The sequence below is a fragment of the Mercenaria mercenaria genome, chromosome 3 (assembly GCF_021730395.1).
Source record: "Mercenaria mercenaria strain notata chromosome 3, MADL_Memer_1, whole genome shotgun sequence".
NCBI classification, from domain to species: Eukaryota; Metazoa; Mollusca; class Bivalvia; order Venerida; family Veneridae; genus Mercenaria; species Mercenaria mercenaria.
Window position 1 is genome coordinate 37115548 of NC_069363.1, and position 19378 is coordinate 37134925.

General features: G+C 35.9%; 1 protein-coding gene across 1 annotated transcript in view; it reads right to left on the reverse strand.

Annotated features, from left to right (window-relative positions):
* Window positions 1-13392: 13392 nt before the first annotated feature.
* LOC123525828 (uncharacterized) overlaps window positions 13393-19378 on the reverse strand; it is a 32549-nt gene continuing 26563 nt past the window's right edge. Inside the window, exons 4-5 of the mRNA XM_053538216.1 lie at window positions 19223-19313; window positions 13393-15050 (exon numbers count right to left, since the gene is read on the reverse strand). Coding sequence (XP_053394191.1) covers window positions 14924-15050; window positions 19223-19313 — 218 coding nt within the window. The 3' untranslated portion in view covers window positions 13393-14923. The remainder of the gene's footprint in view (window positions 15051-19222; window positions 19314-19378) is intronic.

Consider the following 19378-nt stretch of genomic DNA (forward strand, 5'->3'; position numbering starts at 1 on the left):
TGGCTTGTTTAGCATGTTAGCTCCTTCAGCATAAATATAGTTGTTGTAATGCCTCGGATCATTTTGAAAACACCGAAAATGATTTTTTTGGACTTGAACGTCTTGTGATACTTTTATACATTAGCCGGCTGGCAGCAGGTTGTTGTTGCCATTATCTATCAGTCATGTTTAGTAAAACACTTGGCTTGGTTCACTACAGCAGTCTGCTACAAATCAGAACATTATGGCATGTGGATCAAGGCATTCTTGGGCGACTCGACAGTACGCCACAGGTAGAACCTTGTAGATTGGCCAACCTCTAGCATGGTCCCCGTGGTATCTGGGGTTCCATTGAGTTGTTTCGGCACTTCTTCCCTCGGGACTGCCTCCACGCAGTTAAGTGTCCATCTGTGTTAAAAATACCAGTCAGACCTCATCCAGGTGCGGTACGGCTTTAGAACGATCTTCGATTTAAAAGTCTCGTTGACTGGTAGTGCAGATGGATTATGTAATTAAACACAGACAAATATAACACAATGTATGGCACACGGCCTAAAAGCAAATGACTACAATGTACACACTTCATAATTTACCACTTTCTACAGTTACTCATGCTACGTACCTCTGCATCAAATTTTAACCGTGGTCACCACAATATGTAGAAAAACATGCAAAATATTCATGAAAACAAATTGTTACTAGTTTTGACTTTTACATCTTCGTCAGATACGGCATACAATTGTTTGGAGCCTGGGACCATGGGGCCCTTATCATAAAATAATATAAAACTAGAGCTCTCACTAAAGGTGATGAATGTACCCCCCACACGCACATTCTCGCATACCAGAGGTCTACCGTGGTTTCCCGGATGAACCTCTGGCACATTTCGCCAATATTTATGGTTTGGTTACATTACAGGTAAAACGTTTCAGCCAATCAGCGTCGTTTCGCGACAAATCGTAGAAAGCGTGACCGCGTTCTTTCCATATTATCGAGGGAATACGATGTCCATGTACGACGAATATTATTATTTCTTGATGTAAATCTCATAACGTCGAATTACAGGAATAAATCTTTATTTATCGCAATCATGGAATACAGCCTTTATCCATCGTAAGCAAGCATCTTGTTTACATATTTTTTGAAGTTTCAATTTGGAGTTCCAAATAATGGCGAACAATGATTGGCTGAAACCACTCCCGATAGTAATTACGAGTGCGCATGCTCACCAAGTAAACGATGGAAATAAATCAGAGGTTCGTCTCGGGATTTTGACGAACCTCTGATGGATGAGAATGCCACACGCACTGACATAATGTATGTATATAGACTGTATGTATGTAGTATAGTAACAACAAACAAAGTCCCATAACTCTGCAGAATATTTATCTAAAAGAACGTAACATGCACCATGCACAACTAGGGTTGTACTGATCACATGTTGCCTGCTGCACAGTAAATGGGCCAATTTTTTCAAAAAACATGTAACTGCATTTTATTTATAGAGGAACATCTGTTTCAAGTTTTGTTAAAACTGTTTTTAATGTGTTTTATTAGTATTCAAATGCTGCAGTAAAAAAAAATTACATAATCAACCCAAAAAAATTTTGAAAGCCATTTTATGGCTGAAAATAGGCCGTTTTTTCATGTAATGCGTTAGCATTGGATTTTTACACTTTTCAAAAAATGCTACAGTATTTTCAAATAACAAAATATATGTTTGATTTGAATACCTTTAAACAGATAATTTTATTACCTTTAAAATGATGTATAACATTGATGATCACTGAAGTCGTTACATTTTTATGAATATGATAATAAAAAGTGACTCGTGTAACACCACTGTTTTTAACAAAAATGCTAAATTTTGAATTGAACACAAAATGTCTTTATTTTACATATTCAAAATAATTTTCTTGCTCACTGTCTTACTATGTATTTGTAGAATATGAAAAAAATGCCTGCAGCGCGTATCAATGGACATTTTAGTTAAAAAGTCCATTTTACTACCCAAAAAACCATTTGCGTGAAAAAAAGTGTAACGTCCGTCCCCCACTATTATTTTGCAATTGAATATGAATATATTGATATTAATTACTTTCATATATGCTTAATGACATACCTATCATGAAAAAATGAAAAATAAATAGATCTGCAGCCTTGCTGGCAAAAAAATGATGAAATATCAAAAGTTATGCGTAACGTCCGTCCCTGTAACGTCCGTCCCCCTATATATGCTTTTCTTAATTTTGTACAAAATGCAGTGTTTTAATGTTTTGATGGTAATATCTGATACTATTATTTCATTAGAGTATGTAAAAAGTATGAAATTATCAAAAACAATGTTGAAAAAATTTTTTTCCCATACTTTTGAGTATTTTAAATTGAAAACTAGAAAAAAGACCTGAAAATTGGAGCAAAAATCTTTGTTTTTTATGCTATGTGAGGAAATGTAAATGAAATTAACTCCTGTTTGATAGGACATGCATCAATAAGTAATAAATATATAAAAACATTCATTTAGATTTATATGATGTTGTATCATCTTCATCAGAAAAATAGGGGGGACGGACGTTACAGAAAAGGGACGGATGTTACAAAAATTGTGATAATTGAATATTTCTTATATTCTGATTTTGTTATCCATCAGTAACTTTTTGTAGTTTATATATTGATAAATAAAGATGCTGTGTGTAAAATCATTCCCAATAAAACATTTATTTACAAATATGAGGACATTATTCAAAAGAATAATATGTCACATGTAACGAGACCCCTGCTGGAACAACAGTTGGCTATAAAAACAACATGAGAAAAATAAACAAAACTGATAAAATGGATCCACTTAACCGGGCCCAATTTACACATGTATATATCTCTGGATCCTTGTAAGATTCTAAAAACAACACTTACCCTCTTAACGAGTCTTGTATAAACACATACTAGCGTTATACAAGGTGCCATAACACTAGACCCTGTATATACATTTCTGGATCCATACCTAGTCTTGTAAAAACACTGACTCTCTTAATGAACCTTGTATATACAAAGTGATTTCTTTTGAAAAACTGAGAAAGGGGAGGAGCTTGCTGTCATATGCAGATTAGGAGTGGGACTAAATGTGTGAAATTCTTTTAAGTTAAGTTGAACTTATTTTATGATCCAGGCTCATGCCAGTGATGATGGCCATACGGTTGTGTAGACCCTTAAATTGAATACAAAAAATTCTAAATTATGATCATTTCATTAACAAAATCTGATGTGTCATGGCAATGAATCACAGATATTTTAAGTAGATGTACCAACTGTTGTACAGGGTCCAGGGTATTTTTTTTTTTTCAAACTCGTATTAAAAAAGTATTTTAGTCATTACAGCATATTTTTCCCCTCCTAATGGATCCTTCCTTCAATCCCCAAAACTGGGGAATAGAAAACACTGTCTATATAAATGTATTTTCAGAATTACTTTCAGATTACATACTTCAGGGATTTTTCTTAATCTATGTATATGAATATGATTTATAGCGGTATCTGTGAAATTCAAAATGAAACAAAATGATCCTCCTCACCTCAGTTAAAAAAGTGTTTGATGTCAGGGCTCTTATCCCCTTCTTGTGCTGAGATGATGATTACTGTCACTTTCTTAAAAGTGTATGATATTATATGATACATATCATTTACATGTTCATGAAAAGAAATAAATAACTTAATACGTTTTCTCATTTTGTTCTGTTTCGTTTTGTTTTATGCTTCAACATAGTTTTTGCAAAAAAAATTGTTAGAAATTATGGTGAATTTGTAACGTCCATCCTAATTTACTTAACTCTAGCAGTAAGATGTACCATTACCACACACATATCTTTTATTGAAGGACATTAGCATAATAATGAAAATTTAGAAACACCTTTCATTAAGTCAGTGAATACATAGGATGAACACTATCAATTTCCTTATTAAAAAATACTGTTTTCCTTTTCTCTCCATATTTTAAAACTCTAATTCAGCATAATAATTTCTTTTTATTTTATTACTTTGTATCATTTTTCATTCATCTAGATAGGTTAAACATTAACAGAATCTGTATTTATTCAGTAAAGCAACATTAAAGCTTGATAAACAAATGTATATAACTAGTGTAACGTCCGTCCCCTCATAATGTAACGTCCGTCCCCCTTTACCATCAGTTTCTCTTTACTAGTTTTGAAGCCTAAATAAAAAAGAAATATACAAAAAACTGAATTGTTTAATAACTTATGTTCTTGTGTCTTTATTTAAAAGGTTGTTATCCAATTAAGTGTAATATTATAAATGGTAACAGGAAAAATATGAGTATGGCTGTTTTTTTCCTTCTCTGCTTCGGCAGGTAAAATAACAAAAACATTTTTTTTTTCAATTTTTGGCAAATTTTTTATAAGTTTCTTGTAAAGATGTACTGGTTTATTGATTTGGTGAATTTTCTCATCTAAATGACAGTAAACAGCTTCAGAAACAAGCTTTTTACACTGCCATGTAACGTCCGTCCCCTTGCCCAACCACTGATAGAAAATGATGTATAAAAACAAAAATCAGCAAAAAGTTATCTATTATTTTACTTTTTCATGAAGTTAAAACATACAACTTCATGAAAAAGGCTTAACAGGTAAGAAATCTTTAACTTTAATTTTTGACTTTGATGCTAACACATTTGGCCCATTTACTGTGCAGCAGGCAATGTGTGAAGTCTCATTAAATTGTGTGCAAAGGTTTGGAAGATTAGGTGCGCACAAGATTGCAGACCGTATATATATAGTATGTTAATAAAAACAATGTCCCATAACTGTGCATATTTTTTTTTTTCTGAAAGAACCTAACATGCACCATGCACAACTAGGGTTACTACTGATCACTTGAATTCAGTTTCATCAAATTTTGTGCATGGGTTCAGATTAGGCGCGCACATGATTGCATATGCAGACTCTATGTGTATATAGTATAGTAACAAAAATCAAAGTCCCGTAACCCTGCATTTTTTTTCCTGATTTTCCTGAAAGAACCTAACATGCACCATGCACAACTATTGTTGTTACTGATCACTTGTGTGAAGTTTCATTAATTTGTGTGCATGGGTTCAGGAGATTAGGCGCACACAAGATTGTATATGCAGACCCTATGTATATAAATTATAGTACAATAAAAAAAAATAAAGTCCCATAACTTTGCAAATTGTTTTTTGAAAGAACATACATGCCCCATGCACAACTACTGTTGTTGCTGATCACTTATATTAAGTTTCATTAAATTGTGTCAATGGGATGAGAGATGGTGTGCACAAGATTGTGTCTATGTATATAGTATAGTAACAAAAACAAAGTCCCATAACTCTGTTATGATCACTTATATTAAGTTTCATTAAATTGTGTCAATGGGATGAGAGATGGTGTGCACAAGATTGTGTCTATGTATATAGTATAGTAACAAAAACAAAGTCCCATAACTCTGTTAAAAATTTCTTAAAGAACCTAACATGCCCCATGCACAATTACTGTTGTTACTAATCACTTGTGTGAAGTTTCATCAAATTGTGTCAAGGAAATGAGGAGAGATGGTGCGCACAAGATTGTGTCTACGGACAGACAGACTGAACAACCTGAAACCAGTATACACCCCTCCCCCTTACAACTTTGTTGTCGGGGAGAGGGGTGGGGGGTACAATAAATAGAAAAGCGAAAGACGATTACAGATATACTGAAAAATCTATACTGCGTCACATTGGAAAGTAGAACAACGCCATTTCTGATATGTGAAATGGTGCTGAATCATTTTCAAATCGATTTTAAAATACAGTGGCGACATTTTGGGTGAAAAAAACAACAACAATAAAATTGATATTTTTAAGTTTGTGAAAAAAGACAAAGATAAAATAAGGCAGTGTGCCTTATAGCAACAAGAGACCTGTGTACATTCATTTTCATCACGTGCAGCTGTGTTTTGGAATTTTCACATTACTAACACGGTCAGTACTGACATAGTCCAAGGATTTAAAACAGCACTTGCTGTAATGTCAACCCCATAAAATGTCTTTCCCAGCTATTTTTATCTTTTGACACTACTTATTCTCGTTTGTGCAAATATGTGCCATGTTTTCTATGTCCCATCCTTTCCCCTTCGAGGTAGTGGCAGTAAACGGTTTTGCTCATTGTAAGCCGGTAGGTCTGTCGGTCGGTCGTTCGGTGGACACCTAGCTTGGTTTCTGAACAATGAACAAACTTCACCGCATAATTGCCTGTGGTCAGTAGATGACCCCGTAGTCAGCAGATGGCCAATATGTATATATAGTACAATAAAAAAAAAATAAAGTCCCATAACTCTGCAAATTGTTTTTTGAAAGAATATACATTAAGTTTCATTAAATTGTGTCAATGGGATGAGAGATGGTGTGCACAAGATATTGTTTTGTAAATTAGTTGGTCCAAGGCCAAGATCACAGGTGACCTTGATATTAAAATGGTTTCTGATCAATAAGATTTCAAACTTTGATCTAGGACCATCGATCTTATTATTCTCTCTTGTCAGTTTGTGATGTCAGTAGGTGAAAGGTCAAGGTCACAATGGCGTAATGTCACAAAAACACCGAGTTGTTTCCATGGTATATACCCGGAGATCGCTTAACTCAGGCATTTGACGGTCAAACTTTGAAGCGTGTTTATCTGACCAGTAAATGGACCATATTTTTAAGGGGTCATTAGTTTAAAAATCGATGTTGCAGCATAAACAAGAATCGTAGGGGACATATTATGTCTTTTATAAACAGCTAAATGTATATAATAAATCTAGCTTTTATGGGTACACTTATCTTTTATCACACTACGGGGTAGTGGAATGATTACCCTGGAAGCCATAGTAATATTTCACTTTACTAACCCCAGCCATGACCATAGCAATTCAACCATTTATAAAATGATGGCACAGCCTTATTTACAAAGGGCTAGAAATCTAATGCATACATATCTACTTCACATGCAGTCCTAGGTATTATTAATTCAATAATTTATGTTCTGCCCTTTGCTGATACAGGTACAACATTTGCCCATCCCTTAGTTAAACTGCGGTAAAAATATTCACAAAAAATCCTTCCATTATGATCACCTGCACATCAAGCTTGTTCATCTGTGGAAGTTTGAAGCAAATCAGGGGCCACTATCTCGAAATTTTATTCGTATCGTAAGTTAAAGTATGGTTTACGATAAACCTAAGGTAAGACTAAGGTAACGTTATTCGGCTATCTCCAAACACCTCTTAACGCCCTCGTAAAGCGCTCGTAACTTAAGGTATTTTAAGTTAGTTACGATATCGTAAGTCATGGATAATCCATTTAATGACGTCATTTTCGAACAACTGCGCGTGTACCTAATAGCCCACTAGCTGTTTATGCTTAACAACATGGGAAAATATATCCATATTAAGTGAATTTTAACGGTGGTATGTTTAGGACATGCATTTCTTTTTTTTCAAGATGAAATTATCTCGAGCGCACGACATATCATCTCGTGCGCACGACATCTTATCTCAAGCGTACGACATGTTTTTTTTTTAATTGATTTTTTTTCTATAATATACACAATATACATTTACATACCTCGTGAATATAAAACATGAATTATAATACATGTATATATAGTCAGCAACTACTATATGACATCTATCTTCTTGAAATGATACAAGTTATGAAAAAAGGAAAACAAATGCAATTAATATGTGTTTATCTATTTGTTGTCGTTGCATGCGTGCGCGTGTATGTGGATTTATTCGTCGTCGTTGTGTGTGCTGTGTGTTTGTGTCTGCGTACGTTGGTGCGTGCTTGCACATGCGTTCTTGCGTATGTGCGCGTGCATATGCGTGTTGTTTGTGTGTATACAATTATTTTTAATGGCTGTGGTGCTAAGGTCGAAGTGAGACTACCGGTTATAGAATGTAGATGCTTTGAAAAAAATGTCTTCAAATTAGGAACTGACCACATTTTCCGTTGTGAACATTTAGTTTATTTTTCGTTATAGTTATAAATATTAAACTGATAAAAAATGCACCGACAATTCAGCGATGACACAAAGGAATAAATTTAAATCCTTGACAAAATAAAGATTAAGTATGTAGGCTTCGCCAAAATATCAAAGAATTTCTCTGTTTCCCCATTATTCATGCATCCAATTTTATAACTTTTCTGACAATTCGGAATCGGTCAAAATACATTTTGTTGCTATTCTAACATGCAGTAAGCATGATTATGTTTTAATTTTGACGAAAGGATGATCAATTATGTGCACTGCTCCCCAAAATGATGTGATAAACTTGTTCTTGAGTTTAAGTTGATACTAATTTGTTTTAGCTCGATTGTAATGAAAGCTTCAAGCTTATTGGAACCACACTCGAGTCCGCTTCCTGGAAAACCCAGTACTGGTGTCATATGAGAAATCATGGTCGTGACCCCAGTGGGGCTCGAACCCACGATCCCTGGATTGAGCGGCCGACACCTTATCCACTAGATCACCGCTCCCCTTTGTACTTAAGGAAAGTTTAAATAAAATCTGAATATTCGGGACACTCATTATCTACTCGTCCATATATTTTCACTGATGACCTGAATACACAAAAAGGCCCTAACAAAATATAGATAAGGTGTCGTGCGAACGAGATAAGATGTCGTGTGGACGAGTAAGATGTCAAGCGCACGAGATAAGATGTCGTGCGCACAAATTAAGATGTCGTTCGCACGAGATAATATGTCGTTTGCACGAGATAAGATGTACAATTCACGAGATAAGATATCGAGTGCTCGAGATAAGATGTCGTGCGCACGAGATAAGATGTCGTGCACTGAGATAAAATGTCGTGCGCTCGAGATAATATGCATTAGTATTCCCGGATTCCTTACAGATACTCCCGCACATAATGCAGAGGTGGAAAATGAATGAACTTAGATGTATTGTCTTTAGCAAATCATCACGGAAACCATAAACGCCTCGCTCGGTATTCGAACCTACTTTGAGGTCCTGTGTATTCTATCTATTAAGCTAGCATAGCCGGGGATGCGCGTGTAGCGTTCAGTATGAAAATCAATATATAGTCTTGTACAATGCAATTCCTTTCGATGTTAGAAATTCTATTGCTGGCAGTCCGAAACATAATTCAGTCTCACCAGTTATTACAGTCCACGGGTAAATATCTATGATACAGTTATTCCGTGATAGGATATTTCAACCATATTTGTGATATACGTACCTCAAAGGATACAAAATATGTATGTAACGTGTATCGTAAGTTTTCAATATGATTTAAAAAAAAAAAAATGACTGTAACGTTTGCGTTTTTTTCCAATACCATTTTGACGAATAGCATCCGCCAGTAAATATATACTGCGGTAACTATCACAGTGGTAAAAGTCAACATTTAGTTGTACATTTTAAATTCTAAACATATCAAAAAACCGCCGGTACCAATTACCAAAAATTGTTGTTACAGGTTGATGCCCCGTTTGAGCTAAAGCACAGTCCTAACAATTCAAATGCCATGAAAATCTGACAAAACGTTAAAACGATAGCCCTGATGAACAAACGGGAAAACGTTAATGTATTTCTTTCTCTGTGAAATAAAAAAAACTGTGCGTTTTATCTATAAAAACGGACTGAAAGCACTAAATTTATTCATCTATATGAAATATATTCATGTTTGTTGACACAAACGAAAGGAATGACAACTTCAATAAATATTTTTACAACAGTTTCAGCGAGGTACAATAAGAAAGAAACATATTCACCATCAGACAGACAGACATACATAAGTTTTTATACACTACGAGAACGTTAAGGGGTGGATTTTTTAGCCTTAACTTACGAGGACATTTACGAAGTGTCGTAAATTACGAGGCTTTCGAGATAGAGAAAATATCTTCTACGAATTCCTTACGAACCCTTTACGAACATCTTAGGACTTAAGGTACGTTCGAGATAGTGGCCCCAGGCTAATAGTTTGGGAGGAGTTGGACACAAGATTTTTCTCTATATTCTATATAGCAAAAATATCAAAGGGCCATAACTGCGTTAAAACAGTCGCAGAACAAATATCTTCCTTTATGGTCATCTGTCCGTGTGGGGTCATAAAAATGGAATAAGATTCCCATGGCGTGATTTACACATCACACGCTAAAGAACAAGAGACGCATCTGGAATCAGGAGCATCTTCTGTATCTTGCACTATCCACTCCCACTAAAAGTACTGACAGTCTTCTGTAGGTGTCCTAGTTGCCTTCGAAGTGTAACTCGTCGACGTGTTGTGAAATTGCTGCGGCTTAATGAAAATTTACGGGATTTTTCGTATAAGGATAGGAGATAAGAAACGACGGAAAATGTCTAAAGCTTTTACGGAAGAGCATTAGTGCCAGGTGCGTTTTATTTATTAACTCGAAATTTCGAGATACTTAACTCGAAATTTCGACTTAGTAACTCAAAGTTACATTACTCAAAATATCGACTTAGTAACTCGAACTATCTCGAAATTTCGACTTACTAACTCGAAATTTCGGGTTACTAACTCTAACTCGCACAATGGCCTTTGGGTTTAAGATGGTTCTTCTGTCAGTAATTTGAGATTTCTTGGACTTGCAGAAGTGATACTGTAAATAAAATCATTAGAAAATTGGTTCGGTTGCTGGCTTCAAATCACATACACCTCACTGCTGTGGACTTGAAATGTAGAATTCTTTCATGTGAGGAAGCATCCTGTTACCTTGTGGAAGGTCAGCAGTTCTACCTATGTGCCTGTCCATGTCTGAAATTATGCACGAAGGGGCACCTGGGGTCTTTCTCAACCATGAAAAACTGGAAAGTCATCAGTGACCTATAAATGTGTGGGAGTGATGTTCAGCTCAACCAAAAAAAAAACAACATAGATAAATTATTTGATATTCCAGTAGATGACTTCCGCTGTCATGAGGTCAAAGGCCAAGTTCACCACATACTTAGTAACTGGGGTACCTCAGATAGGCTAGATCATACTGTGAAATCATTATACCCCCACAAACGAAGTTTGGGGGTGGTATATAGGAGTGAGCTTCTCGGTCGGTCTATGGGTCCGTTCTAACCCGAAATTTCAAGTTAGTAACGTAACTCGAAATTTCGAGTTAATAAATACAAGAGGGTCATGATGGCCCTATATCGCTCACCTGTTATCATTGCACTTAAGGGCAAGTCTTCAAGGTCAAAAGATCATAACAGAAATCAATCAAAAGAATTATAAGAAAATATAGTTGAAATTTTCTTTAAGTAACTTTAAAAACAAGATTTGAAAATTTTTTGTAGAGGTCCACTAGGCAATGCTACATGTCAAATATCTAAGCTCTTCTGGTTTATTTTTAGAAAATTTTGAAGATTTTTCTATGTACAATCAAGTAACCCCATGGGGCAGGGTCAATTTGACCCCAGGGGTCATGATTTGAATAAACTTTGTAAAAGTCTACTAGGCAATGCTACATGTCAAATATCTAAGATCTAGGCCTTCTGGTTTATTTTTAGAATTTTTTTTAAAGATTTTCCTATGTAAAATCAAGTGACCCCTAGGGCGGAGTCAATTTTGACCCCGGGGGACAAGGTTTGAACAAATTTTGTAGAGGTCCACTAGGCAATGCTACATGTCAAATATCTAGTCTTTAGGCCTTCTAGTTTATTTTTAGAAAATTTTTGAAGATTTTCCTATGTAAAATCAAGTGACCCCTGGGGCAGGGTCAATTTTGACCCAGGGGGTCATGATATGAACAAATTTTGTAGAGGTCCACTAGGTAATGCTACATGTGAAATATCTAAACTCTAGGCCTTCTGGTTTATTTTTAGAAAACTTTTGAAGATTTTCCTATGTAAAGTCAAGTGACCCCTAGGGCGGGGTCAATTTTGACCCCCGGGTCATAATTTGAACAACTTTAGTAGAGGTCCACTAGGCAATGCTACATTTCAAATATCTAAGCTCTAGGGCTTCTGGTTTTTGAGAAGAAGATTTTTTTAATATTTTCCTATGTAAAATCAAGTGACCCCTGAGGCGGGGTCAATTTTGACCCCGGGGGCCATGATTTGAACAAATTTTGTAGAGGTCCACTAGACAATGCTACATGTGAAATATCTAAGCTCTAGGCCTTCTGGTTTATTTTTAGAAATTTTTTGAAGATTTTCCTATGTAAAATCAAGTGACCCCTGGGGCGGGGTCAATTTTGACCCCGGGGTCATGATTTGAACAATTTTAGTAGAGGTCCAGTAGGCAATGCTACATGTCAAATATCTAAGCTCTAAGGCTTCTGGTTTTTGAGAAGAAGATGTTTTAAGATTTTCTTATGTAAAATAAAGTGACCCCTGGGGGCGGGGTCAATTTTGACCCCGGGTCATGATTTGAACAAATTTGGTAGAGGTCCACTAGGCAATGCTTCACACCAAATATCTAAGCTCTAGGGCTTCTGGTTTTTGAGAAGAAGATTTTTAAAGTTTTTCCTTTCGGTTGCCATGGCAACCAGTGTTCTGCATGGAATTTAATTCTTTGAACAATTTTGAAAGGGGGCCATCCAAGGAACATCCCTGTGAAGTTTCATCAAAATTGGCCTGTTGGTTTAGGAGGAGATGTTGTTTAAAGGAAAGTGTGGACGGACGACGGACGGACGACGGACGGACGGACGCCGGACGGTGAGCGATCACAATACCTCACCCTGAGCACTCTGTGCTCAGGTGAGCTAAAAACGTACCTGGCATTTAAGGCTCTTCCGTATGAAGCTGATTCAAACACGATCCGATTTATTTCCTATTATACAAAGAAGACTGAAACTGTGTTTTTGTGAAATGTACTGTTTGTACGTCAGAATTAAATAATGATATTACGTCATATCGTCAAATGCCATAGCGACGCGCTGGAAAAGAAAACAACACAAAACAGGCCGTCTTCAGTGGTGTTGATAATAATTCGCGATAAAGTGTTAAAATCGAAATAACATATCTCAAACAGTGATTTGCTTATGAATAAAATCATGTTTTGTCGTTGAGAAGTGTATCATTATATGAGCCGTGCCATGACAAAACCAACATAGTGGGTTTGCGACCAGCATGGATCCAGACCAGCCTGCGCATCCGCGCAGTCTGGTCAGGATCCATGCTGTTCGCTTTCAAAGCCTATTGCAATTAGAGAAACTGTTAGCGAACAGCATGGAGCCTGACCAGACTGCGCGGATGCGCAGGCTGGTCTGGATCCATGCTGGTCGCACACCCACTATGTTGGTTTTCTCATGGCACGGCTTATATAATTCCTTCTTATCTGAGCTTCAAACAATGATATCATCCAACGACAAAGCACTGTTTGGAAAATATTAGGCCTATTTCTTAAATAAAATATGGAGGCGTTGTATATAAATACTTTATTGAAAATAACTCTAAACAAAATAATAACAACAAAGTATATCATACAAAAATATTTGAAATACGAATATTATATTCAAGATTTTACTTTACAATTACATTAATATTGAAGTTTTCGGGAAGTCTAGACATTCGAACACAATAAAATTTGAAAAGTGTTTTTTTTTTAAGAAAGCAAATAAAGAGTCTTATTTAGATGTTTGTTTTTATAAGGCGAAGGAATGGCTAATAATAGCTGATTTTATAGGAAAACTATTGCCTAGCAATTCATAACTCTCATGGAAAACAAGTTTAAAAAAAAAGAAAAAAAAAAGATGACATGCTGAAATTCAAGAAAATAGCTAATCATGTAGGCAGTCGAATTATTTATGTAGCAAATTACCTTTAAAATGGGTCAATTTCTATAGTATCTTGATTTTGAGATGTAAAGCATAATTTCTTTTGTTCTAGTTTGAAAAAGTAGAGAAATTATTTTACACATTTATGGAAATACGGTTGAAACAAATACCTAAAAACAACAGCAGTCCGCGGACAGCAACACTCGAATATTCAACAGTCTTCTCAAGTGAATGAATAAAAAAGGTGAAAAGGAGGCACTTTTTTGTAAATATGCAAAGTAGAGTTATGGGACCTGTGCAATGCATGTCAGTTTATCACAGTAAATAAGTGTGTGAAGTTTCAATCCATTCCCACAAGTGGTTACTGAGATACCAGCTTACATACAAAAAACTTAACCAAATCGGGACGCCGACGCACGGGCGAGCCCAATGGCTCCAATTATTATTAGAATAGTCGAGTTAATAAATCAAATTCGCCATTTTTTTCACATGTTACCATGGAAACAAAATGATTACCATAAATGCTGCAACTTTGGTGAAATATTGAATTGTGCACAATTTTTTTTTATTTCTTATCCGATTTTGAAAATTCTTTCACTGCCTTGAATAATTTACGAGGACCTTTCATATGGAATTAGCACTGAAAAAACAACAACACAATTTTCATCTACCGACTGGTTTCACCTATTTTGCAGTAATACTAATGTATGATTCATCTAGTGGTAAAAAAGAATGGAAGTATCGGACAGCAAAAATGTCGCTTCACACAAAAACAACCTCCCTCACATAAACACGCCCATTTTAAAATGGGGCCTACATGGCAAAAACTAAAACGTAAAAATAATGAACAAAGCAATGAAAACGTATAATAAATGGCAGACAAAATGAAGGTAAACAAAATATACAATAAGACAATTTCATTAATATGTTAATATCACCTTTCTCACGTTCACTTTCGTACACAATAGTTAATCAAACACAGCAAGACGTCATGGAATTCAGAAAATAAATAAATAAATATCGATTATCTCTAACGTGTAAATCTTATCAAATTACATTTTTATAAGACACAGAGTAATGTACTGGTACGGAATTACATCGTATAAAAGTCAAACAATGTCTAGAGATATATGACCTGATTGTTCAAATAATACCATAGCAACACTTCTAGGCTGAACATGGAGGCAGATTCTACCATGTTTTCTTGTGGAACGAGAACCTCAGTGAGGCCCCGCATACAGGGCAGTTTGGATAGGTCTTTACTTCTTTCTTCGGAATATGCCAGCACTTGCTACACCGAAGTCTGTATTTCTTGTATCTAAATAGGAAAATTATTTTAAAAAGAAAGTGGATATTTCAATTTAACTTAAACTAGAATGTGTTTGTATTACACACGGTGTGCTCCCATCACAAATTAGGGGCAAAAATTCAAATGTTTGCAGTCTTAAGGGGTATAGCCTCAACAAACATTTTATATAAAGGATTCATTATTCTAGACCATTTACTTTTTGATCTATGAGCATCACAAACAAACAAGAGCTGTCTGATGGCAGCGCGCTCGACTATTCGAAGCATTGATAGAATTATAGGGTTAAAATATTACCTGTGATTTTCAGACAAAAGAAAAGGAACAGATATGACAAACAATGTATGTGAATTTGGTTAAGTTTTGCACTATAATGCAATGTGTGACCATGTTGGTAAGCAAGTGTTCAAAGTGTCAAAGCCATATATCAAACAGTTGATAAACAAAACATCGAATGGTATGCGAAACCTAACTAATTTCTGTGTCCAGAAATGGGCCATAACCGAGCTCAAGTCCTTGTCCTAGGTAAGTAGGACATGAAGGTAAACAAGTGGTTCAAAGTTTCAAAGCCATATGACAAACAGGTTAGGCATGATATTGATTGGTACGAAAAACTTCACTGCTTTACAAGTCCAAAAAAGGGTCATAATTTAGCCAAAACAGTTGACAGAGTTATGTTCTCTTGCCTACAGATGGGAATCATGGTGATAAACAAGTGTTAAAAGTTTCAAAGTCACATGTCAAATAGATTTGACACAACGTTGACTTGTATGAAAACTAAACGAATTTCCAAGTCCAAAAAGGGCCACAATTCAGCCAAAATAGTTGATAGAATTATGTACTCTTGCATACAGATAGAGACTGTTATAATAAACAAGTGATAAAAGTTTTAAAGCCATATGTCAAACACTTTACACAAAATGTGAAAAATGGTACGAAAAGCTTAACCAAGATTTCTAAGTTAAAAGGGGCCATAATTCAGCCAAAATTCTTGATAGAGTTATGTACTCTTGCCTACAGATCGAAATCATGATGATAAAGAAGTGTTCAAAGTTTCAAAACCACATGTCAAATAGTTTTGACAAAACATGGACTTGTACTAAAACTGAACCAATTTTCAAGTCAAAAAGGGTCATAATTCAGCCAAAATAGTTGACAGAGTTATGTACTCTTGCCTACAGATATAAATCATGATGATGAACAATTGTTCAAACTTTCAAAGCCACATGTAGAATAGTTCTGACAAAACATGGATTTGTACACAAATTGTACCAATTTCCAAGTCCAAAAAGGGCCATAATTCAGCCAAAATAGTTGACAGAGTTATGTACTCTTGCCTACAGAGAGAGACTGTTATAATTAAACAAGTGATAAAAGTTTCAAAGCCATATGTCAAACACTTTACACAAAATGTGAACTGGTACGAAAAACTTAACCAAGATTTCTAAGTTAAAAGGGGCCATAATTCAGCCAAAATCCTTGATAGAGTTATGTACTCTTGCTTACAAGTGGACATGATGATGGTAAACAAGTGTTGAAAGTTTCAAAGCTTTATCTCAAAATACTTTGTCAAAAAGTGGACTGGTACGAAACACTTAACCAAGGTGTGACGCCGCCGTGGTGAGTAGGATAGCTCTACTTATTTTTCGAATAGTCGAGCTAAAAATCCACTATTATCGCTATTTCAAGGGCAGTAACTCTGTAATTAGCGCTAAAATCTCAAGAAGAATGACAAGTGTACAAGGTCACATAATGATAAAGACTCATGCAAGGTTTAATGAATTTACATCAAATATTTTTTTGAGCTAGGCACGTCATTAGGTGAAAATGTGCATTTTTGACTATTTCAGGGGCCATTACTTTGGAAATAGGGAGGTGGAGCCAGACGAAAAATAGAAGGTGCACAAGTTCATATCATGATAAAGACTCATGCAAGGTTTCATCAAGCTATATGAAATACGTCTTGAGCTAGGCGCGTCACAAGGTGAAAATGTGCATTTTTGACTATTGCAGAGGCCATAACTCTGGAAACAGGGGGCGGAGCAAGACGTAAAATAGGAGGTGCGCAAGTTCATATCACGATAAAGATTCATGCAAATTTTCATCAATTTAAATCGAATACCTTTTGAGCTAGGTGCGCCACAAGGTGAAAATGTGCATTTTTGACTATTTCAGAAGGCAGTACTAGTAGAAAAATAGGAGGTACACAAGCTCATATCATGATAAAGACTCATGCAAGGTTTCATCAATCTATATGAAATACTTTTTGAGCTAGGTGCGCCACAAGGAGAAAATGTGCATTTTTGACTACTTCAGGGGCCATAACTCTAGACATGACTCATGCAAGGTTTCATCAATTTATATCATATATTTATTGAGCTAGGCGCGTCACAAACATTTTTCGGACAGACGGACGTCCGGACAAGACCAAATATATATGCCCCCACCACTCATGGGGGGGGGGGGGGCAGGGGGTACAAAAATGCATAAACCGAAATTTTATATGAACAATGAATCTAGTTAGTAAGGCGTTTACAATCATTACCCATGTAATCTGTAGCACTGCACATGTACAAAAATATTGTAGCTTTAAGAACAAGACAAGTGCCCATAGGACATGTATGTTCAAACTCCAACACAGTGTTATCGGTACATATGATTGTTTGACAATATTCCTGATGTATGTCCCCCACGCCCCACTATGTGATCTTAGGCTATAGAAGTGAGTCTTGCGGGTGATGGCAATTTGACAGCAGAACATCTATAATTAAGTTATGGAATGGAAAACAAATAAGACCGTACATATTTTTTTTATGAAGTTCTGCCAATTCGGATCAATTTTTTCTACTATGAAGAATTTGATCAAAACCTGGGTTTTCAAAACTACAGAAGAAGCTATAAACGGAACAAGAAAATTAAGCAAAGTCTTTGACTTCTGTGACCTTGACCTTTGAGCTAGTGGATTAAGATCGTAAATTCAACATATCAACTAGTAGTGGTGAAGGTTTGTGCCAAGTTACATGAATATCCATCCATTTATATTATGCAAAAATTAAACACAAGAAAAATATGCATTTTTACTTCCAAATGTAATTTAGACCTTTAAGGTTCATGTATGGGTCACTTCATTTTGTTACGGTGAATGGTATATATGGTGAATCTGACCTCTAAATGTGACCGTGACCTTTGAGCTAGGGGGCATAATTTGCACGCAACATTTTGCCTTGTTATGGTGAATATTTGTGCGAACTCGTTTGATCATCCAGTTTTACTGTGGAAGAGAAAAAATGACTTCAAATCGTTGACCTCTTAGTGTGACCTTGACCTTTGAGCTAGGTTCTGGATTTTACACGAGACACGTTGTCTCCGAATAGTTAATTGTGCCATGTTAATTTCAAGAGTATCTATGCATGCATGAAAAGTTATAGAGCGGACAAGAAAAAATGACCTTTAATATTTGACCTCTTAACGTGACAATGAACTTTGAGCGAGGGATCTGGATTTTGCACGTGACACATCGACTTGTTATGGCGGTTATTTGTGTCAAGTGATTTTAAAATCCAACAATGCACAGCAAATCTATAGAGCTGACAAAATTATGTGCACACTTGGATTCGTGGAAGGACGCACTCACGGACGCTTATAACACAATATGTGCCCATTAACACAATATGGTGGGGGCATAAAATTTCGAAACTCACATTCTGGTCTAGACACAGGAAGTTTCTGAGATACTTTCGAGTGTGTCCCACCTAACTGAGAGGCCAGTGCTAGTTCTTTCCATAAAAGACGACTTCGCGTGTATCGTTGCTACACATACCGGGCACGTTAAAGATCCAGACTGTCTATTCGCAAAGACCTAGACTAATTTAGCCGGACGTGTCTGTATCTAGAGAAGGATCTCTCTCTCTCTCTCTGTTCTATGGGCTTTCTCTTGTTTTGTCCCTCTTGTCTGATCGCTTTATATCTGTACTGGTAGAGGATGAATTGGGCACCAGGAGTAGCTACCTTTGAACGCTTTTGTCATGAAAAGGGCGCTATAAATTTGGTATAATAATTTGCTTATAAAACAACCAACTAGTGATACTGAATACACCAGCTTCCGTGATGGGACCAAAGTACTATGCCACCCGCTAAGATGCAACTCATTTTGACTCATTTCTATATAAATTTTCTAAGTGTACCTGATTCCGCAAGCATTGCATAGAGGTGTTCCGTCTTCAGCGTCTCTCCATAGCGGTGTCCTACGAGTCTTACATGAAGCACACGTTTTTACTGAAAGTAATAAAGGATGTGTAAATATTTAAACTAAATACGGTATCAGTCAAACACATTTACTA